This window comes from Melanostigma gelatinosum (assembly GCF_949748355.1).
Source record: "Melanostigma gelatinosum genome assembly, chromosome: 13".
In the NCBI taxonomy this organism is placed as follows: Eukaryota; Metazoa; Chordata; class Actinopteri; order Perciformes; family Zoarcidae; genus Melanostigma; species Melanostigma gelatinosum.
This window is the reverse complement of record NC_136646.1, coordinates 16,980,125-17,001,590: the sequence shown is the minus strand read 5'-3', so window position 1 is coordinate 17,001,590 and position 21,466 is coordinate 16,980,125. Positions and strand designations below refer to the sequence as shown.

The 21,466-nt window shown below is 44.6% G+C and overlaps 1 protein-coding gene across 1 annotated transcript in view; it reads right to left on the bottom strand.

Annotated features, from left to right (window-relative positions):
- adcy9 (adenylate cyclase 9) overlaps positions 1-19,621 on the bottom strand; it is a gene marked incomplete at its 5' end in the record, with an annotated part of 28,332 nt that extends 8,711 nt beyond the window's left edge. Inside the window, 2 exons of the mRNA XM_079281156.1 lie at positions 1,989-2,161; positions 17,809-19,621. Coding sequence (XP_079137282.1) covers positions 1,989-2,161; positions 17,809-19,621 — 1,986 coding nt within the window. The remainder of the gene's footprint in view (positions 1-1,988; positions 2,162-17,808) is intronic.
- Between the last annotated feature and the right edge of the window lie 1,845 nt (positions 19,622-21,466).

The window sequence follows — 21,466 nt, the reverse complement described above, 5'->3', positions numbered from 1 at the left end:
CATGTGCAAGGCACTGTGAAATATTGAGAAGCCAACACACACACCAGAGGTGTTTTAGTACCAGAGGCCGCTCTCAAGAGCACTTTTTGAAGGTCTCAGTCTCGGAATGGGCCACATTTTTACTCTGTCTTGTTTCGCTCTCGGACACAAGGCCACGACTGTGCAGGTATCATGAACTTGCCTGTACATTGTCTGATTTATTTATAAACATATTACTGTGATCGCGCATAGAAAACAAAAGAAAACCCCCACAAATAAAATTCACCTCTAAAATTCGCTTTGATTTTTTTATCAATCATTTTTTAATGCACACTGACACACACACACATAAATATATATGAAAATAAAAGAAGTGAATGAAGATAATCTTCATACGTTTTTATGGGAATGTGGATCTTTCAGATCAATTTGAGTAGTGCCTGTGGTTTGCATGTTTTACATTTTATCTCAAGTTGTCATGAGGTTTTGGTCCTGGTCTTGACCTTTGGCCCTTAAAGTCTTGGTCTTGTCTCGGTCGCAATACACTCTGCATGCTGCATTAAATGTGCAAACATGGATTACCACACCTGCCCTATGAATCCTTTCACAAAGTCAAAAGTCATTAAGCCTTTTTGAAGATTTTTAAAAGTGTGATCCTTCAGTGTGAGCCATATCTGTATATAAGTGAGAGCCACGCTTGAAGATGAAAAGCTGTAAATGGAGGAGTCGTCAGATGAAGGCAGAAAGAATCGAGAAGAAGGACCTCCCATCTCCCTGCTTGAGCTCATCACCATACTGAGGACCCCCACTGCTCCCCCAAGTACCCCTCCCCCCGCCACCTGGCCTGGCAGAGATCTGAAAGATCTGTGCAGGGATAATGGGGTGCACATGTGTACAGTGAAATGAGGATTAATTGGGGTGAATTTAAGGCACAGTGGTGCCGAGTTCTGAGGGTAATTATAAGGGAATAATGCGTTGCACAGTTTCTGTGAATCCATGACCTCGTGGTATGATTTGGAAGCAAATCAGACATTTCCCTTGAAGGCAGAGTTAAGGAGGACACAGTGGATGGATATTTTCTAGATTGATGAGCAGAGCATGATGATGGATCCGTTAATATATAGACTGCCTGCTGGAGAGAACAGCGCTTTTCATTGCCTAATTAATCAAATGAATCAGTAAGATCTCCTTGTTTTGTTCTTAGATTCTTACAATACGGATTTAATGAGGACTGAGGCACGACACTAATGGAGGCATGTGTGGATGCAAACAGACGCACCAAAAGTGAAGATAGAAATAAACAAAGATGTTCTAACCATGCAGGGTACCCAAGGTGAAGACCATGTAATTACTAGCAAGAGTACACTCGACTTTTATAATGATCCGACTGAAAACCCCAGACCAATGTTGACAACTCTTTTACAATGAAAGTAAAAGAAAAACAAGCGAGCAGTTTGAGGAAGACTGTGCATGGACAGACTAGTCGCAAGCAGGCATGCAACCATGTAGCTCGTCCAATTATTACATTTGGACCGAATCAAATGATTGAACGGGCTTATTACAGTCCTGCGATAGCCACAGTCACCCCATTCTTTTTGTCGAGGCATTTGATTCATTGCTGTCGGGATGTCGTGAGAATTGTAACAAAAATAGCACCCAAAAAGATTTGATGAAGATTACCAACCCTGCCTTTTATGATCTTAACGATTCAGATGCATGGCAATGACAGGGGTGAAAGACATTCTTTTTCATTTCCTCCACTCAAGACAAAAAGGAAGCTACTTGCATGCAACAAAAAAAAAAATGAAAATATTAAAGCTTCTGATACACCCATATAAACAAAAGTACACAGAGAGCAAAAAGATGAATATCAAAGAGGCTGTAGCAGAACTTGCAGCTCAGTTTTCTGCCTCAGGCAATATTGATCTGCAAAAAAAAAGACTGATCCCACTTCCTCAACAACATGGCTGATGTTTCATATTATTTTCTCAGAGGTAGTGTGCATTTACCTTAGCACTGTCTGGAGGCAGGCTGCAGGCTGCAGGGGCTCCATCAGGTGTGTGCACCCTGGAAGTGGGGCTCCGACGATCTGCAAGCTCAGGCCCCGCTAAACCCAACTGAGAGCAGCTGCAGAGAGAGGGAGGCTCCACCTTCCTGCTGGAGATCAGGTAGGTCTTCAGGCCTGGAGGGACAGAAACGGAGAGGGAGAGGAAGATGTCAGTGGCAGATCAGTTGTTACTCTCAGATGAAACTGGAACAGGCCTGAGTTGGGTTTAGTCATCTCTGTTTGGTGGTTGGGGAGTTGTTTTAGGCTCAGTACCCAGTGAATCATGTCAGCAGGTTCTCGCATGAAAGTAGAATAAAGAGAGGGAGACGCAGAGAATATCAATATGTGCGAGATGAAAAAGCCAAGGTCACACATGACTCATTCTTGTTTCCATAAACATATGCATCGAAAAGATGTGTGATGCATCTGTGCAATGTTTTGTATGTTTTTTCTTTCTCTAGAATTAGACAGAAGAGCCATTGTCATTTCTTTTGCACCCTCCTCATCACACCTAATTCAACTCCATAGCCTGAGGAAGGACTTCTGTATAGAAGCGCTGAAATCCTCCCATATATATCATGATTAATCTATTTTTCTCTGTAATGAGATAATTCATCTTTCATAAATGTATCCCATAGGTGCATGTGCACATGCATGAATTTGAGGTCCTCATGAGAGACAGTAAGAGTTTCAGACACAACAGGCCAGGGCCAAATATACACACACATATATACAAATACATCTATATATATATATATATATATATATATAAAGAAAAACAGCCCCTCCAATCACCTACACACCCAGTCAAATACATATACAGCACACAGAGCGAGCGGAGGTGTGGATGGACGGCTGCGCTGTAGCTGGGTCGACAGCCAGATGGATGAGGATTCAGGGATGGGAAGCGAAGGCGGTAAACAGCAGTCACAAAGAACTAATTCCCTGCACCAGTGATGCAGAATGACACAGCCGCAAGAAGAGGAATCTTTGACTGCCTCTAAAGATGAAAATGTGTGAGTGTGACTGTGTGTCAAAGGGAGATCCACAGACACACACAATACTCACACACTGCGTTGACTGATTTCATTAGTTTGCTAATCAAATCATTCTCTGCCTCCCACCAGGACATTCAGTGACTTCTGCTTCTGCTCATGGGTCAACAGGGTTGCTCCCCCCCCCCCCCCCCCCTTTCTCTTGGTTTCTGTTTTTGTCTTCTGTCTTTCCCTCAACACAGTGTCTTCTAAAAGCAAAACAGGTAAAGATATCTTGAAACGACGTATGTAGAGCAGCAAAGAAAATGTCAAACGATGTCTCATTTTCCCCATGACCGTGGGCAGAGATTTGCGTTGATGGGGCCGCTCTCTTGTCTGTTCACAGCGATTTCTAAAAGCCAGATTCTCTTTTTTGAGTCAAAAAGACGGTCATGTCTGTTTCAGGCTAAAACACAAAGCTTCCAAAGTATGTGAGTCACGCTGTGTTACTTGTTAATATATTTAGAGTCACGATTAATGCAAAACATATATCTGCTGTAAAAACAATGGTGCCTGCTGAGTAACAATACAACTGTATATGACGGGGACAGAGCCAAATCAGACTAAACAGAAACCACTGAACCATTCTGCCTCTATTCCCCAACAGCTTATTAAAGATAATTAAGTGTTTCAAGCAAGATAACACACACAGCAACACATTACTAGAGCAGAACATTTGATAGTGGATCAAACAATAATGACTCAATATTTAAAAAAAACAACCCCAAAGTCAATTGCAAACAAGATACCAGACATGAATACTAAACTGGATAAGAGGTGGAACAAAAAAATGTTGTCAAAACTCATAAATAAAACTCTCAAAACTGAAGGAAACCACAGCAAGCTGTTGTTGAGTGAGGGGGCGGGAGATCAGCTGCAGTCTACCCTCCCGTCACCTCATGTTTGGCTTTGACTTACATCAAAATAAATGTGTTGCTGGCTTGATTTCAGACATTTCAGTGCTCCCCTTCTGTCAGACGAAAGCAGAGAACAGACAGGAATCCATGGCCGTCTCTTTCAGAGGTTAACGCGCATGTATATTAGATGGATCACATCTTGCGGACAGTTTGTTTCAGGGAGAGTCCTGACAGCCAGAGAAGAGCAAGATAAATCGACTGCAGGGTTGCTTGCTAAGGTGCACAGCATGTTATCTGTGTTTGTTTGTGTGAGGGGGTTATAGGAGTTCAAGTGTCTGCAGATGTTTGTCCGCTTGTTTCTGGCAATTCTGGGGACAATCTCTCATCGTAACAATCCAACCTTGTGGTAGATGAAATGACATTGTTGTCATAGGTCGTGAATTGTGGCTCTGATAACCTGGCCTGACCAGCAGCTGGCCCCAATGTCCCCTTCAACAGGTTCCAACATCATCAGAACAGCTGGGCCCTAAAGGCCTTGTGGCAGGGGAAAAGGTCAGGAAACTTCATGCTTGTTTCTTTCTAGCCGAGTGTGTCCGACTACGTATCGGCCAGTCTGTGCACATCTTCTTGATGATCTGCGATACAAGTACACGTACGTGTGTTTGCCGCTCTCCATGTCTGTTGACCCTGGGCTAATTGAAGAGCATCATTAGTGGAAGCCTCTATAGCAACTTGAAGTGTCCTGTCCAGTGCTATCAGCTGACAGGTAGACAACCTTTCCCCATGAGAGCCCACTCATATTATCTCCCTCTCCAGGCCCTTTTGTTTCCGGACAGAGGAGAGCAACATGAGAAAAGCACTTTGCAACCAAATAACACCATCACCTCTACTCCTCCCTCTCTCACCTCCTCGCGGCACGTCCACACTCTCCAGGGACTGCAGCCGCCCCTGAACCTCTCTTTGCATGATGCTCAGAGGAGTTCAGTGCAGAGGTTGGGTGCGCCGAACAAACAGATAAAAAGGTGGCGACAACACATAAGTTCTGACTGCAGCGGGCATATCCGACACTACCAATATAACCTTCGATCTGGCCCGAGAAAGATGGACAACTAGCTGGAACGCAAAAGACCAGGTACGAAAAGCCTGGCTGCTACACTAACTGTCTGTCACAAAGTGACATCAATTATTCCTTGACATATAGAGGACACTAAAAGTGTCTCTGTATTTCTGTCTGTCTATCTGTCTATCAATCTATCTTTACATTGACACACGCACAAAAAGAGGGAATAAAGAATGGAAGGCTAAATTGTCAAAGAAAAAAAGAAGATGAAGAATTTGACCGTTGGGATACAGAACTGAAGAAGAGAAGAATAGTTCAAGTGTGTGTAAAAATACTGTACGTTTTTGGTCGTTTATCTCACAGAAACACCTTTGCTTTCAAATTCAACTTACTACTCAAATGGCAGTGAACAGCCAATGCTGCTGTCCTGGGGAGGTTTACTAAAAGCAGCAGAACACAGAGGGCAATGGTGAGGGAAGGAGAGTTGGCAGAAATGCTTGGATCAGCACACACACACACACACACACACACATTAACACAAACATATCATGCGCCTTATCTTCTGATAATGACAGGTTTGCCTTCCAGGGCCAGATTTTGGAGCAGGAGGGTAGAGGAGCAGGTGGCGCAGAGAAACTAGCATTGCTCGGCTGGACAGCTCTCCATGCCAGCGAGCAGCCCCCACCCTCCCCCACCGGGATATACTGTACATCCTGCTGTCCCTATCGGGGGAAGAGGGCAGCAGGAACATAAAGGGAACCTGTCCAGTACGACAGGCTGTTTAGGCGGACTTCATTACCCTGGCATGGTTTTGCAGAGGAGAGGAGGCAGAGATAAGATAGCAGAGATGAAAGAAGCGGAGGCGAGAGTGAGTCTGTGAGTTGTGTGCTGTTTATGAGTGAACCCATTCAGTCAGAAAGCATGAAAGACGATCTACATTCTTCATAAGGAATCATCAAGGGACTCACACCGTCATCTCTGACCTTCCTTTTTTTTTTTTTTTACAGCTGAACACTTCTGCTGAGCCGTTATGTCTAAAGCATTAAAGGGCACGCAAGAAAATGAGCAGAATTATTCACAATGTTAAATTTGGGCAGCGTCTCCTCCGTCTGAGTCAAGAAGAGAAGTATGATGAACAACATAGAAGACAGGATGTTTCACACTTTGCTCAGTTTACTACGTACATAAACAAGCAGGCTGAGCTAAATGCTGATTGTTTTAAATGTAGATTGTGTGTGCTTATAAGCACACTGTGCATGGAGCCAACAACTGTATCAATGCCCAATATGTATCATTTAAGTAATCCTCTGATGGATTTATAGTAGAACTGTATAACAACACAGATTTGTCAACCTGTAAACATTGTGACCTGCTGTTTCTATCTGTATCATATTTCTATCTCCGGTTGAAACAGGCTATTGTCGGTTAAGGACTGCTTTTTATTTGGGCTGATAGATTTTAGCATCAATTTGATGAGGATTCACTAGATTACCCTAAAAAGCTCTCATCTGGTTATTTTGTCATTAAATTAATTCACAATTGAAAATGCAGAAAATTACTACATCGTAATAATATGTTGAGGATGCAAAATAGAATTATTAGCATAATTATGAGATTTATTGATAACAATCTCCCCAAAGCGGATCAATGATTTTCTCATTTCTACCCTTTAATGTCACAGTGTCACAGCGTTCCTGCTTCTTCTTTAGTTATTGTACTTGTTTGCTGCCTAACATTATTTAGTCCCACTGGTGCACAAGAAGAGTGGTTCCCCATCCTCAGGGCCAAGACCCCCAACAAGGGGCTGCAAGATGATTAGCTGAAGAAAAACATCTTTAAGACACCTTTACTTCTTGTAATTGCTGTCATTTTTACCTCATTGGGACTTTTTTTCATATAACAAATGTGTGCACACAAATTGGTTGACATGTAATTGATAATGATGGGTTGTAAGTATGTTTTCTTTGTTTTAGGGGGCACAAACTGCAGGGAACTACTGCAGTAGAGCACTGGTATTTGACAAACAAGGTGTTATCTGGATACAACTGAAGTTGTGCCTTCTGTGAACACGTCAAACTCTCTCTTGAGGCGCAGCTGAACCAATACAGTTTTTCACAAACACCAGAGATAACCCACAGTGAGCTCTTGGAACGAGTTGTATAAGCCATGAAAAGAGACATCAAGTCCTGGACACCACCTGGCCTTTCTCAGCGCATTAGCTTTCCAGGTTTGGGACAAAAACACGTCTCTTAACTGTGAACTACGTCACAGCACTTCTCTACTGAGACACAAACAACAAGCCATGCTGAGGTCTCTCTTCCCATTGCAATCAGTAACATCTGTAAACGTCCTTCCCCTATTTCTGTCCCTCAATGCTGTAAACAGGGGTGGCACCAAAACAAAAGCTCCATGTTTGGCTCGTGTGTTTTCTTCCTGGCTGCAATCCGGCCCCATCGTGGCTCACTCAAAAAACGACAATAGAAACACTTGACATCTCTCCAAAGTCTTTAACTCTCGCTTGGCTGCGTCTGTCTCGTGTACATTCTGCACTCGATTTGGATTCTGTGTCTTTGGTCCTTCCATCCTTGACATTCCCAGGCTGCCATGGTCTGCTGGCAGAACAATAGATACACAGTTGACACCCCTCCAAAATCTTTTCCTGCTCCATTTGCGTCAAAGATTTTCAGTTGAAATGTTCTTTATCGTGGCGATTTGCTTGTTGTTTTGTAATAGAAATGAAATCACCTTTGTTCAATTTTTCATTTATTTTGATACAATGTATCAGACAAAGTTTGAACCGCTCTGCAGTTTAAATACTTTGGCAGGATAAGAAAACGTTTTTATGAAAAGAAAAGCCATATCTTTAGCTTTGTCATAATGCATATTTCAAATAACACAATTACTTTTTATTAAATTATTTATTTAGCGTTAGGCATCTAGGACTCTCACTTCAAGCCCGGGACATTACAAATTCTGATTAAAATCTCTGCTAATAATTACTTTTACAAGCAGGTCTTTGTATGATGTTCTGTTCAATTGAGTCACAAGCTGTATCATCTGGGCCTGAGATGCTGTTGACCTGCAGTCCTGAGCGTCGCTCGCTCATCGGTCAAACAGTGACAGAATTTGTGACTCTGGGTAAATTATCAAAGCAAACAGGCAACGCAGACAAACGTCTCCCTCCTTCTCATGCGCCACCTCTCATTGCCTTCTGCTCTATGCCACAGACTCTGCTGACTCAACATTTTGACTAATGGCATCTTCACTATGGGGGTTGATGAAGAAAATGTGTTGGATCTTCTGCTGAGCACTGCGCCACTCCCTGAGGACTTTATCTGAAGCAGGCCAATGACAGGAGGACAGAATGTCAGACCACCACAGGAACCCCTGAATCATATTCTGCCAAAGACAGAGACACAACTTGTATGTATGCTGATGACTGCTTGCACTGTTGACCTAAAAATCGGAATTGACGGGTTCATTAAATCTCACGGTCAAGCACAGAAAGGAGTTCAGGAAACTATTTGATCTGCAGCCTGTTAAGAGGAGCATTGCTGTCATGTTTGTTGATGAAGGTGTCATTTACAAAACAGTGGAGGCAGCACTCTGACTCAAGAGTTGCAGAAAGAGACAGCAGCAAGATGGATGGTACGAAAACAAAAGAAAAAACAGGGGACAGGGAGGCAGAAAGGAGAAGAGGCACACACACACACATATACGCAGTAAGTCAGAGATTGGCCTTTAGGCGTGACAGCATGGGGGATTCCTGGGGCTATAAAGTACTTTGATAGAGGAGCAGCTGATAGCTGGAGGCCACACAGGAGGGAGGTCCCCAAATGAAGCGAACAGAGGGAGTTGAGCCTGAGGCAGGGAGCTCAGGAACCAGCCACACCTAGAGCGCCGCTAATATTACCTTGTGGACGATATATTAGTATTAATGGATGTCAGCCAATAAGAAAACAGTAGAAGTATTCCAATCCTCCATTTTCCAGTTCTTCCTGTGGGACCCCAAGGTGTTTTCCAGGACAGACAAGATACAGAATCTTTCCAACCTCAACTGACCCCGCAAAGGAGCAGTGGCTCTACTCTGACCACTTGTCTCGATCTCACACTCCACTTCATCCTCATTTGTGAACAAGACCGCTTGGGTCAAAAGCAGGGTCACAGGCCCAGGCATCGCAAAAAAAACTCAAATACAAAAAGTTAATTGTCGGCATATTTTATTCATCCCGGTTTTGGTCATCAACAAAACAACAGAACTGTCATCCCATCCGTTTTTGTCACTCGACTAATTGATGGATTGTTTGAGCTCGACGATACCCACGAACACGCTCACTTCCTCAAAACAAAATTCGATATTATTTTCAATAATAAGGGACACGAAGGATTGCAGTAGATTAATAGCTACAGATAATGAGAACAGAAAAGATTATAGGAGAGTAAATAAAAGAAGAGAGGAGACCGGGTGCAGGGGGGTCAGAAGTGAGCCAAAGACAATAACTAAAGATAAAAGTAGCAGGCTTCAGGATGGACTGGCTCCCCAGTCATTTTCTCTCATTCATAATTCACACAGGCATTAATCACACACACACTCTCCCGCTGTGCACACTAACGAGTCACTACAGCACACAAACACGGACAGGGCACAGCTGCATGTGTGGGTGTTTGCATTTAGTGTACTTGATTGCAAAGTACAGAAAGTGAGTCTGTGTGTGTGTGTGTGTGTGTGTGTGTAGGAGGGTGGGAGGGGGTTCCTGTGCGTGTCATCTTGAGTCTGATAACAAAAAGCCAAGAGAGGGTTGTTTGACCACTCAAAGCCATTGTCTATGCAAACATGCCATCTGAAAAACACAGACAGGATGCGGCTGCATAAGTGGATGTTTGAATTGAATGTATCGGAACGCAAAGTGTATAAAGTTAGTTTGTGCAAGTGAATGTGTGGGTGTGCGTAGGAGGGGGGTTATCGTGTGTGTCACCTTAAGACTCAGCTCCATCTGCCAGTGTCAGTAAAAGCTATTGTGTGTCTGTTAGCAGGCGCGCTGGCGTTTTCTCTACCCTTGATAACAAAGGAAAAAAAACTAAGGATGCATCAATGACTCATGACAGCAATTCATCACTCGAGCATCTGCACAACCGCGAGGAGAGCAAGCTCAGCCCCATGCGCATCTCAACCCCCACTGCACAAGTAGAGATCTAATACAGCAAGATAGAAACATCAGGAGAAAGACACACAGAGATGCCTTGTCATACATTTCTTTCACTTTTTCAAGGTTTACATCTCTTTGAGAGTCAGAATGTGTGCAGTTTGCATCTGTGTAGGAGTCCTTTCGAGCTGCAGCGGTGAAGAGTGGCTGCACGTGTTCGCCTTATTCCTGCTGGGCTCGCACAAAAATAGGCCTTCGCTTGGATTTTACCTCAATATGAAAGCCAGAGCTTCAGCTGAACACACTCAATGTGGCCCCTCTTTCCCAGTCCGAGCACCAGTCCTTCCATCTAAAAAGAGCCTCCAGTGACCAGCTGACCCACGCCCCTTTCAATAGCCTGTTGCCATGGCAATTAGCCTTGGTGGGCTCAGGGTGCAGAACCTAAGTAAGTGTGTGTGCGCGTGTGTGTGTGTGTTGCCGCAGATGGGAAATCTCTTCTTTCATGTGTTGAGGCTGGTGTTATGACTGTGGAGCCAGCTGGAGCCACACAAAAGGCCTAAATAGGATGAAATTCATGGGACAACTCTCCATCTTTCTGTCTCGCAAACCCTTTCCTCTTATCTCCTTTTTCTGTTACTTTTGTTTTTTCTCTCAGCCTGCAGGACTTATGTGGCAAGACCCCTTAACGTCTTGTTGCATTAAATCTACATTATAGTAAAGCATATCAAAACAGCATGAAGTTTTGTCACCTAATGTAATGAAAAGAGTCCAATTCTAGCGGTATTTATATTTGCATGCTTTCTCTATTTAGCAGCGTGATACATATTGTAATTACAAACACTACGAGGGAAACAGCAAACTAATTATACACTATGTAGTTTGAAGATAAGAAACAACACTCAACAAAGATATTAATACGATCCTGCAGATCAACACTCCCTCCATCCTCCACTACTCATAACTTCTGTGAGTTATGGGCTCATTATAATTAGACAGTAAATATCTGCCACATGACTACCTCCACACAACAAACCAATGCATGGCTTCACTGCATTACCCAAACAGTTTAATGGTAGCTGATGGAGCAGCTGAAATGTGGAGTCAAAGAACATTATTTTCCCATTTCACCATACCAGAGTCACCGGGGGGAAATAAATTGAGGTTATTTCTGTGTAAAAGTGGAAAGGCAGGTCTTGGGTAAGTCTCTAGTCTCTTTTAAAAATGTAGGTGCAGCGGAACAAGGGACTAAAAATTGGGAATTTCAGAGGAAAGCAGAAATAAATAATACTATAAGTATTTTATTGTTTAATAGTACAGTGTAAATAGTTTCTCCTTTCCTCTAAAATACCCTGTACTTCGTAAAATACTTACAGTATAAATTATTTCTTACCTCTAAAATAACTCGTAAGTACCCAGTACTCATAAAATACTCTCAGTTTAACAAAACTAGTTACTCCCTTGTTCCGCTGGACCTAAAAATAACCAGGAGAAACCGGTAAGTATTTTATATGTGCCGATTCATACAATGATATCTCAAGGTAATATAAGCAGACTTACACTGTAAATGTCACAAGTTCCTGGTGTCCAGTGTCTCTGTTTTGTCTGACCAACGGTTGAAAACAAAGATACTCACCGTCAATTTATGGCCACCAAAAGTTCTTATTTTTGCCACGGACATGCTCAGATTATTATCATAAGTGTATGGCAACATCAACGAAAGGACCCTCCAGAGAGAAAACATGTTTCTCTTCACCTTTTGCTTTTTGTTGTTGTGCCATGCGACTTGTTGCAGGAAGACAATGGTGGTGTCGTGCTAGTTGGAGGGATGAGTGCCCCTGGTTGTGAGAGTTTCTTGCGTTGGAGAACAGAAAGCGTAGCTTGGTGTCATCTAAAAGATTCTGGTGACACTTCATTTTACAGATCCGCAAATTTCATCGTCGCGGCTGAATATTTAGCTGGTTTCCAAAAATTTGGATGTGACGCGAGATTTCACAACAAGACTTCTCCTCGAGTGAGACACAATAACAAGAAGGTAAAGTCTCTGTAGGGTCCTTCCCACAATGTTGTGAAACACTCACAATTCCGATCTGAGCCGGTTGTCCATTGTCGGTAAGGAATTGCCCCGAGCCGTTGCACAGCAGCCACTTTAGCGGACGCCGTCTGTAGCGAACCGACTCAACACTGTACCAATTTCAAAAATTGTTCGTTTGTCAATTAGACGCAAACACATGGGAAAACAGGTGACTTTACACTTTTAAAAACAAAACACAGGGGATTAAGAAGTCCACTACAAAGTCATCAGATCATCATACTTTGTCATTTCTGCCATTGATATTGATTTGTGCGCTTAAAAGGCAAGGAGTTTCCTAACAAAGTGTAAAAGCGTTTGCTATAGACAGCACGTTGTGTAGCATGTTGTACTCCACACACCACCGCTACGTCAAAGGCTCAGCTGTGTTAGCTGCTCGCATGTGTGTCTCCTTATCAGACAAGACGGTATAGGCACTGATATCAGACGGTGTCATCCACCTCGCCCTGGGTCATCTCTGTCAGAGTAGATAGAGGCAGGACGATTGAGTCACTACGACAGCTGTCCCCTATAGGGGGGGCCGGGAGGTCTGTAGGGTCTGCTGACACTTGTCCGGATGAAGTGGAGTACAACAGGATACGTAGATGTTCCGACAAAAATCTCCAACAGCGTCAGTTCAATAGAAAGCTCACTTGGCCACTTAAGCTCTCCGGTTTTCTGCTCTCGATCCAGAAAGTCATTACACCACCCGAGTACAAATCTATTATTGCTTGCTGGGTCAATACGCTTGCTGCACAGTCCTCCTGGACAAGTAGTACAAGTAGTTAAATCCTGCTTAGAAACAGTGTGACAAAGCAGATAACTTAAATGACTGCAGCTATAAAATCCAGCTAATCGCCAGATCATAGACCTTAAATAACCTTCCCATAATGGCCCCATGTTTGCAGAGCATGTCATTGGGCTGCTGAAGCTCATGATGATAAGGTCAAAGATGACAAATGATGCGATTGCGTTGCTGTAGGCTACAATGCTGTGCTGAACCATAACACGCAGCACAGGGCGATGTTGTACAATGCGGAGCGATGTATTATGTCATTACGCTCTCAGCTGTAATCTATCCTTGCAGAGACACGGTGTTCCAGGCCACCTTCCCCTCCCAGCCTCCAGAGGAAAGGGCAGCTACAGAACGTGGTCTGTTGTGTAATAGTTTCCTGGGTTCCATTTACCACTGGTTTTATAAACCATCTCAACAGCTGCCACCATAGGTCAACCGTGCTTTAGCGCCATGTCTACCCCTCCTTACAGTAAGCCACTCTACTTCACCATCAACCCCCCTCTGTCTTTCTACAGAAGGGCTGAACGCTGATTCTGCACACTGATTCAGACTCAAGAGTCGAGACGAAATTCATGCCAGGTATTTGATTTGTTGACAGGGGGAGGAGAAGACAGCTGTGGATATATTGGGGTGTAAAGCCAAATCGTTTAACTTTTTGTCAAGTACAGCAGAGTGTTGACTGACAGCGCGCACACACACACACACACACACACACACACACACACACACACACACACACACACAGTGGCTTAATCTAATGGTGGTTAGGCAACGCTGCTGCGGTTCTGCTCTCTAGTGCCACAACCCTTTGGACCAAAAACCAGAATTGGACCACAGTTAAGGGCAGTTGATCTACTTTCCCTGTCTAGTTTGTGTGTGTGTGCATGTGAGCCTCCCCAAAAATACAAATGGCTCTCCCGATAACCATACCTGCTGCAGATCATGAAGTAATAGTGGCAGAGTGAGAGACTATCCATCACAAGGACCATTTGCAGCTACATTCTGTACTGTGCTCAAATCAGTCCTAATGTAATTCATCCATTATTGTTCTGAAGATTTAAAAGGTGGGCGAAGAATCGGGATAAAAATACAAATTATCTTCCGTTATAAAGCCAGCACAACCTCTGGTCTTTGTCGATTCTCTTTAATATCCACATGACGTGAAACCCTCTCTTGTTGCCTCATCATAAATAAGCACAGCCATGACAGCCTCATTATAGGCAATCAACTAAAGTTTGCTGTGATACGACTGGCTGGCAGGTGGCTGGTGTGTTCTTGGGGTCGGTATAACACCAGGCCAGTGCGGGAAGATATGATGATGGAGAATTACGAACATCAATCACTTTAGCCAAGGAGATTACAGTCTTGCAATATTATAAATCTCTCGCAGGGCAAAGAGGCGAGCGAGCAGGTCGGGATGGGATATACTGTACGTAGCCGCCTGGCACAGCTTCGCTCAGCAGTTAAGTTAGAAAAGGTCATGCTCACAATTTCAAATGGAATCTGAGAGCATGCCTTACCTTGAGGCGGCGGGTTACTGAGAACCCAGCACATAATTAGTACAGTGGAAAGGGGCTTATTTCTAATACATTTTCACTCATTCACACTGCATTACAGCGAGGGTCTGAATAATTCACAGCAGGTGAGAGGAAGGACGACGCATGCAAAACAGGAAAAACTCTCAAAAGCATGACGAGTGTTTAAAAGCTGCAGTGGAGACAAGTCGTGAACACAGCAATGATGACATATTGTCACTTATAGCAAACTTGTCCTCAAACAGTTGCTTATTTCCAGCTGTTGAGAGCGGTGAGAGTGAAGCAGAACAGTGAAGTTGTGGCTGAACAGATAAACAATGGTCTGAAACTCACTCCGTAAAGTGAGCTGAGCGTGAGCTGCAGATTAAGGTGATCATTTTCTGCAGATTCATCACGACACAAAAGCGTTCCCTTTCACATTACATCATCATTTAATACATTTTTATATTTAAAAAACATATAAATTCTAGATGATTTCATGCCTGCCACTCAGACACCGTCTTGGCATTGTAGTCAAAGATAATTGAAGCAGCTGGGATATGTAACAGTGCTGTACTGTTACACATTCAAGCAACGACTGGTAATGACTCTAACGACTACATTTCCTCCAGTTGTATTGTAACACACACAACCCTTAAGACAACATCAGCACACAAACAATTTAATTTCCCCTGGAAACAAAGGCTTGAAAGAGAGAAGAACCACCTCTGTCTCTCTGTGGGGATTCTGTCATCAGCAAAGAGATAATAGGACCAAACTGACAGTCTCCTCTGAAGCGATAATCTTCTGCAGGAGCAATCAGTCTACATTAAGCACATGAGGAACGAGATAGACCAGTACTTTCCATGGAATGAGAGCTCCCATTTCCAGAGAGGAAAAATGCACAACAACGTCTGGCCTCACACGCAGCCCATTATAGAGACAAACACCCAGATTGTCTCAGTGCACCCTTCAAACGGGCTGCGGTTAAAGACAGAGCTGCACCCAACCATGTTCACAGCACACGACTTTCAAAGATCTCCGTACTCTTCTGATGTCTTTACTGTTTCCCCTGTGAAGACCAGTCACTGTGTCCAAAATATCCAACACCCTGAGTGCAACAACAACAACTTTGGTCCCTGTTGCAAATGCAACACATAGCACACACACACACACACACACGTAGGCTACAGGCGACCCCTCCGCCAGGTTTCCCCTCAACCCGTGTCTTGTGCTCTCTTGTGCATCTGAAATGAGTCTGCGATGCACCGCGATTATTTATTTATTTATTTAATTTTTAAGCAAAAATATCAAAGATTCTCTACTTGCAGCATCTCCACTGTGAGGGTTTGTTGCTTTTCTACATTTCATATCATGTAAACTTGATATCTCCAGACCAAACTTTAACCGTCATTGTTCAGTATTTTCTGACATTTTATAGATTGATCTAAAAATTTAGAAAATAATTTGCAGATTAAGCAACAAATGCAGATTTTCTGTTGTTCTTTAAGCCAACTGGTGCTGAAATAATTAATTTGTTCATCAACCAATTTGACATTGAATAAATCGCATGTCAAGCAAACAGACTAAACAATGAATACATTTATCAGAAAAATCACAAATTCAGATTAAGTGGTAATGCAAATATTAAAATAGTCATTAGTTAGAGCCTCAAAACTATCTTGTCAAACTGTCTTACGCAACCTCAAACACCAGCTATCGCCCAGTGGGATGTGAACAGAGCCACGACATCTCCGTTTCCTACTAAACCCACAGGCCTCGGGGTCAGTGCTGAGGAGCCAACAGGATGCAGCTGCAACACTCAGCTGACCACCCGTGGTTGCACCCCGTGTGAACTCTCTGCTACAACGAGCCACAAATAGCTTATAATTACAGTGGGAAGCTAAAAATAAGTATACACTTTTAAACATGTGCACCTACAGGATGAGACAAAACAAACGTGACGCTAAAGCCTCAGCCTGACGTTGTTGTGGAACTGCAAAAATCACTCATGAGCCAAAAACTATTTGTGAGAAAGTGAAACATCCCACTGGCTCAAAAAGGACATCAAAACTACACAGAAGAGAGCTGCACAGCAATCAGCGCCTTGGTCAGAGCAATATTGTGCAAATAGAGCAATACCAAGTGATTAACCCAGACTGAGCCACACCGTGGAGGGAACTTTACAACACTGGATCACAACTCTCCTGACAGCTCGGGCGCTCACTGGCACGGCAGATCTAGAGGGAGAGGATAAATCTGAAGAGGGGAACTCAATACATGATGGAGGTAAGAAAGAAGTGGAGGCGAAAGAGGAGGAGGAGGTGAGGTGTGGTGATAACATTGTGGGTAACACATTTATCCTCACAATGTAATAAAGAAGGACAAGAGCAAGAGTGGTAGTCACTCATTAATTCAACAGATGAGGGGAAAATGCAGGCCCATAAATCACTCCTGCGCGCTGGTAAACAAGAGGCACTTTCGCTCCATCTTGTTCCTTGACAGGTCACAGCATTTACTTCGAGGCCAAAACAATGGAAATATGTGCAGAGTCCCGCAGGAATAACATGTACCTTATGCTCACAAACTATTAATCTGCACAGACGAATTGCATGAATTACCGGTTGATATTTATCCATGCCTGCTCTGTACAAAATCAGGCATGCAGCCTCCAAGGAAGCACATTTCAGCATCTATTGAAACAAAAATAAACCTGAAATGCTAATGCAGCGGGGGAACACCATCTGCACTGCCTCAGACAGACACTGCCACTTCACTTACACATTGAATGACGAAAAGAGCCATTAAGACAACATTTAGTTACAACCATTTGCATTGATGTATCAAATAAAAGCTGCAGTCAAGAATTTTAGAGGCAACTAAAAGGGAGGATAAGCTAGAGGGTTGAATATAAAGCTGCAGGCAAACCTCTATTAGAGAAGGTGACAGTTGCATTAAGTTGTAAAGCCATCCCTGGGGTTCACAGTGAGGTTAAGAGAACAGGACACATTGAGGACGTCTGGAAGGCAGCGTAATTGAACAAGAGAACAAAGAGTAGGAATAGACGGGGTGGAGGAGAGGATGGGAAAGAAGATGGCGTCCGTCTGTGATACGGTCACTTAATGCCAACGCCACAGAGGGCACGTAGCAGACTCCAACCACTGCACTGCTGGCCCATCTGTAAAGGTTACATGACGCTAAAACACAGTGTCGATCTTTACCAATGCAAATGCAAATGCTAAATGTACTCAACTCACTACATCTCTACTTGGCAGGGACATTTAAGCCATACATTCACGGAGCACCTACCTTTGAGCTGGTCAGCCACCACACTCTGTCCTATTCTCTCAATGACTTGTCCATCTTCATGCTGGTAGCGATCATCCAGGAAGTTAGCAGTGGCCTGCGATAGGTGGACCTTCCCAGCCACTCCCAGCTGCTCCATTAGGTTGGCCAGGTTGACGTCGTTCGACCAAACATCAAACTTGAAGCGTTTCATGCCCAGGATACCACACAGTATAGTGCCAGTGTGGACACCCACCCTCATGTTGACCATCTCCCTCTTCTCCTGGCAGAACTGTTCAATAGCCTGAATCATGCCCAGGCCCATCTCCACGCAGCAATAGGCATGGTCTGGTCTTGGTTCAGGACAACCAGCCACACAGTAGTAACAGTCTCCCAGAGTACTGATCTTTTCACAGCCAGTGAGCTCACAAAGTCGATCAAAACGTCCAAATAAGTCATTTAGAAGTCCGACGAGGGCATGAGCAGATTTGTTGGCAGACATTTTTGTGAAACCCACAATGTCTGCGAAGAGGATGCTGACAGGCTCCATCCGTTTCATGTTGAAGGGTCTGAAGATAATCTGGCCACGAGGGATGGAGGTTTTCGTGCGTTTATTGTTTTTAGGGCTGGAGATGACAGCTGCTGCGCCGCTGGTGGAGTATCGCTTGACAGAATTATCACCTATCTCCTCGTCGCCCTGCTTCATCAGTTCATCAGCCACAAGTCTGGGCATGACAGAGTGGATCATTCGCTCCTTCAAGGCTTTCTCCACCTCCAGATCTTTGCCGTGCATGATAGCTTGTCCCACCTTAAGGAAGGTGCTGCGTGACCGCACCTCAGACATGATGAATAGGTGGATGCCGATGGCGTGGGCACAGAGGTGGAGCAGAGCTTTGGCTGGGCCCAGCCAACATAACGTATCCCAGTCTGATTGAGAGGCTAAGCCCCAGCTTTCCCCTGCCTGGGTCAGATGCAGCCAGCCCAAACTCTCAAAAAAGACAGAGTAGAGAAACCCAAGCAAAACAGAAGCATAGAGACGAACATGGAGAACGCTGTATAGCAGCAGAAGAACCTCGATACAGAGGGAGAAGGTGCCAACAGGAGATAGACAAGGGGACCAGGTGTTACCTCCCGGGGGTTTGTCATCAGACAGGTTGTATGTGGGTCCCATGCCACTGAACTCTTCCACATCGAGTGCAGGTGAGGGAGTCTCCGGGTCCCTGAAGCTTGAGGTCTGGATCTGGGGGGCCAGGGTCAGGGTGAAGGTTACAATGATGAGCAGCAGAGACGCTTGGTTGTAGCAGTGAGAGTAGAGCTCAGTAAAAGTTAAGAGGAAGAGAAGGAGGCAGAAAAGGAGGAAGGACGCGGTGGGAAGGAGAAAGGCAGTCCTGTCACAGCGGGAAGGGTTGGCAGCAAAGTATAATCCCCAGAGGAGGGCAGCGGCAACCAGGTAAAAGAGCACATAGCGGAAGCGCCGCTGGGTCTGAGGGAAACACCGTTCCCTGCAGGCCTCCTCCAAGATTGAAGAGTCAAACTTTGGGTCCCAGAAATGACCAGCAGATCTCTCAAAAAGCTGAGGCATCTTCTTCTGTGCGCGATTGCTCTTGACCACGAGCCTCTTGGCTCCAGACTCTCCGGAGCTGCAGCTGGAGGAAATGCTGTACTTGCAGTGCTTGGATCCCCCCATGAAGCCTCCCCCGATTGAACCCAGCAGCCCGCCTCCATGCTTGTGTTTGACACTACTGCCAATCCTCACTGAGACGCCTCCATCTCCACTTGAGTCACAGCTCACTTCTGTGTTGCGAGGCAGCAGTTGTTGATGTTGGGGGGATGCCATGTTGCTTTTGAATCTATCACAAAAACAAAACAAATCAAAGACGACGCAGAAAGGACAGTTATTGCAAAGATGAAGTTGATAAAGAAGTAAGGCAAGTCTGGGGAGGCTGTATAACAACTAGGGCAATGATTGTTTACTCTTCAAAGTAAAAAAAGAAACTAAAAGGAGAGCACAAAGAAAAACCGTTTGAGGAAATTCCACTCAGTTAGCAGTGTAGTGGCTGTAGAAACGCCAGCAGACCTTTCAAAGGTTTTGAAAAGCTCATTATTGCCCCTCGTGACGTCAGTGCCTGCATTCCTCTACGTTCCCGTCTGTTTTGGCGCACTCGAGACTGCAAGGTTCACGCGATGCTTTCTCGGTTCCTCTCCAAACCCACTCAGCTGCCTACACACTGCATCACTCATTGGAAAAGTATTTAGGAAAACTCTGAGAATTTCAAAAGAATGTGCGAAACGGGGAACGTTAAAAAAAAAAAAAATTGAAATGCCAAAGAAGTGAATCAATGGGTCCTTGAGATGTCGCAACTGCGTGTGGAATATAAAATGTCTTGTTGTGATGAAGAGCCCGCTTCAGTCAATGTACTATCATAACTGGTGCGCATGTCAATTCTCAGTTTTCCGTTCCTCTCAGTTGAACTACTGATATACATTCACCACGTTTTGTTGACAACTCTACACAACTTCATCCAAAACGCATCCTCCAGTCAAAAGTCAGCTTTGAACTTTACGACGCGCATCAACTCCAGATAATAGGAACATGCGCGCAAAAACTGACATCAGCGCTTTTATTTATACCCAAACGCTCCTTGCTGCAGGGCCTAATCGCGACTATTTCCGTGGACGGAGCCCGGTCCTTTCCTGACTTTCTAGTCGGGAGTCTCCGCAACCGCTGCGTTTCCAAACCCACAAGGGATCGTGTGCACACAGGTCCGCAGGAGACAAACGCATGAGACGTGGTGCGCAGAAAACACCCGATTAACAGTTGTATTGCAAGAGCTTAGCCGTCAGTGACTCGTGTGTAAACGCGCTCGTCCAGGGCATATGCACCAACCGGTCCTGGATCAGCGTTGATCGGTATAGCTTTGGGTTCCACAGTCACACACCAAATGTCGCCAATTCATCGTCACAGTGCGCCCCAAGGAAATTGTCCAGATATGCTGACCATGCCGGTTCCGGTTCCTAGCTGTATTATCTGTCACCCAGACGGTTGAAAAAAGAAAAGAAAATGCAGCCTTGAGCTGACTACATGAAGTATTGTCTTTTTCCCCCTCTGAAGTAAACTTTGGCCACGGCAGCTCAAACCCTCCTTCTAAATGGCAGGCGACGAAAGCCCGGAGGGAGTCGGGCTAATTAAAAGGTCTCCACCTCCGCTCCACGCCCCCCGCACCAAGAGTCCCACAGGTCAAGGCTGAGCGCGGCCGTGATCCAGCCACTCGAATTGAATTGCACGGGATACACTAGAAAACACATCCATACCTCCAAAGAATTCCACTTATACCCCAGCCAAATAATGGCTTAGGGCTGCTGCATCGTCCAGTCTCTCCATTCCCTGCATCGTCCACAGTGAAGTGAGATTGTCTTATCGCCGTGATTTGACCAGTGTGCGTGTGCGCTGCAGCAGCGTCGACACCTGCATGAAATCTGGTGTGCGTGCTTATCCAGGCGCAGTGGGCATCGCAGTGGCAGCAGCCGCCACCATCTTCTGTGCGCTGACAGCCGTCCAGCCGCAAGTATTTTGTACGTGTGTGAGTGTGTGTGCGCGCGCGCGCGTGTATATACGCGTGTGAAGTACGCGAAAACAAAATACAGATGGTTTCCGCTTTTATTTCAAAATAAAAGCACACGC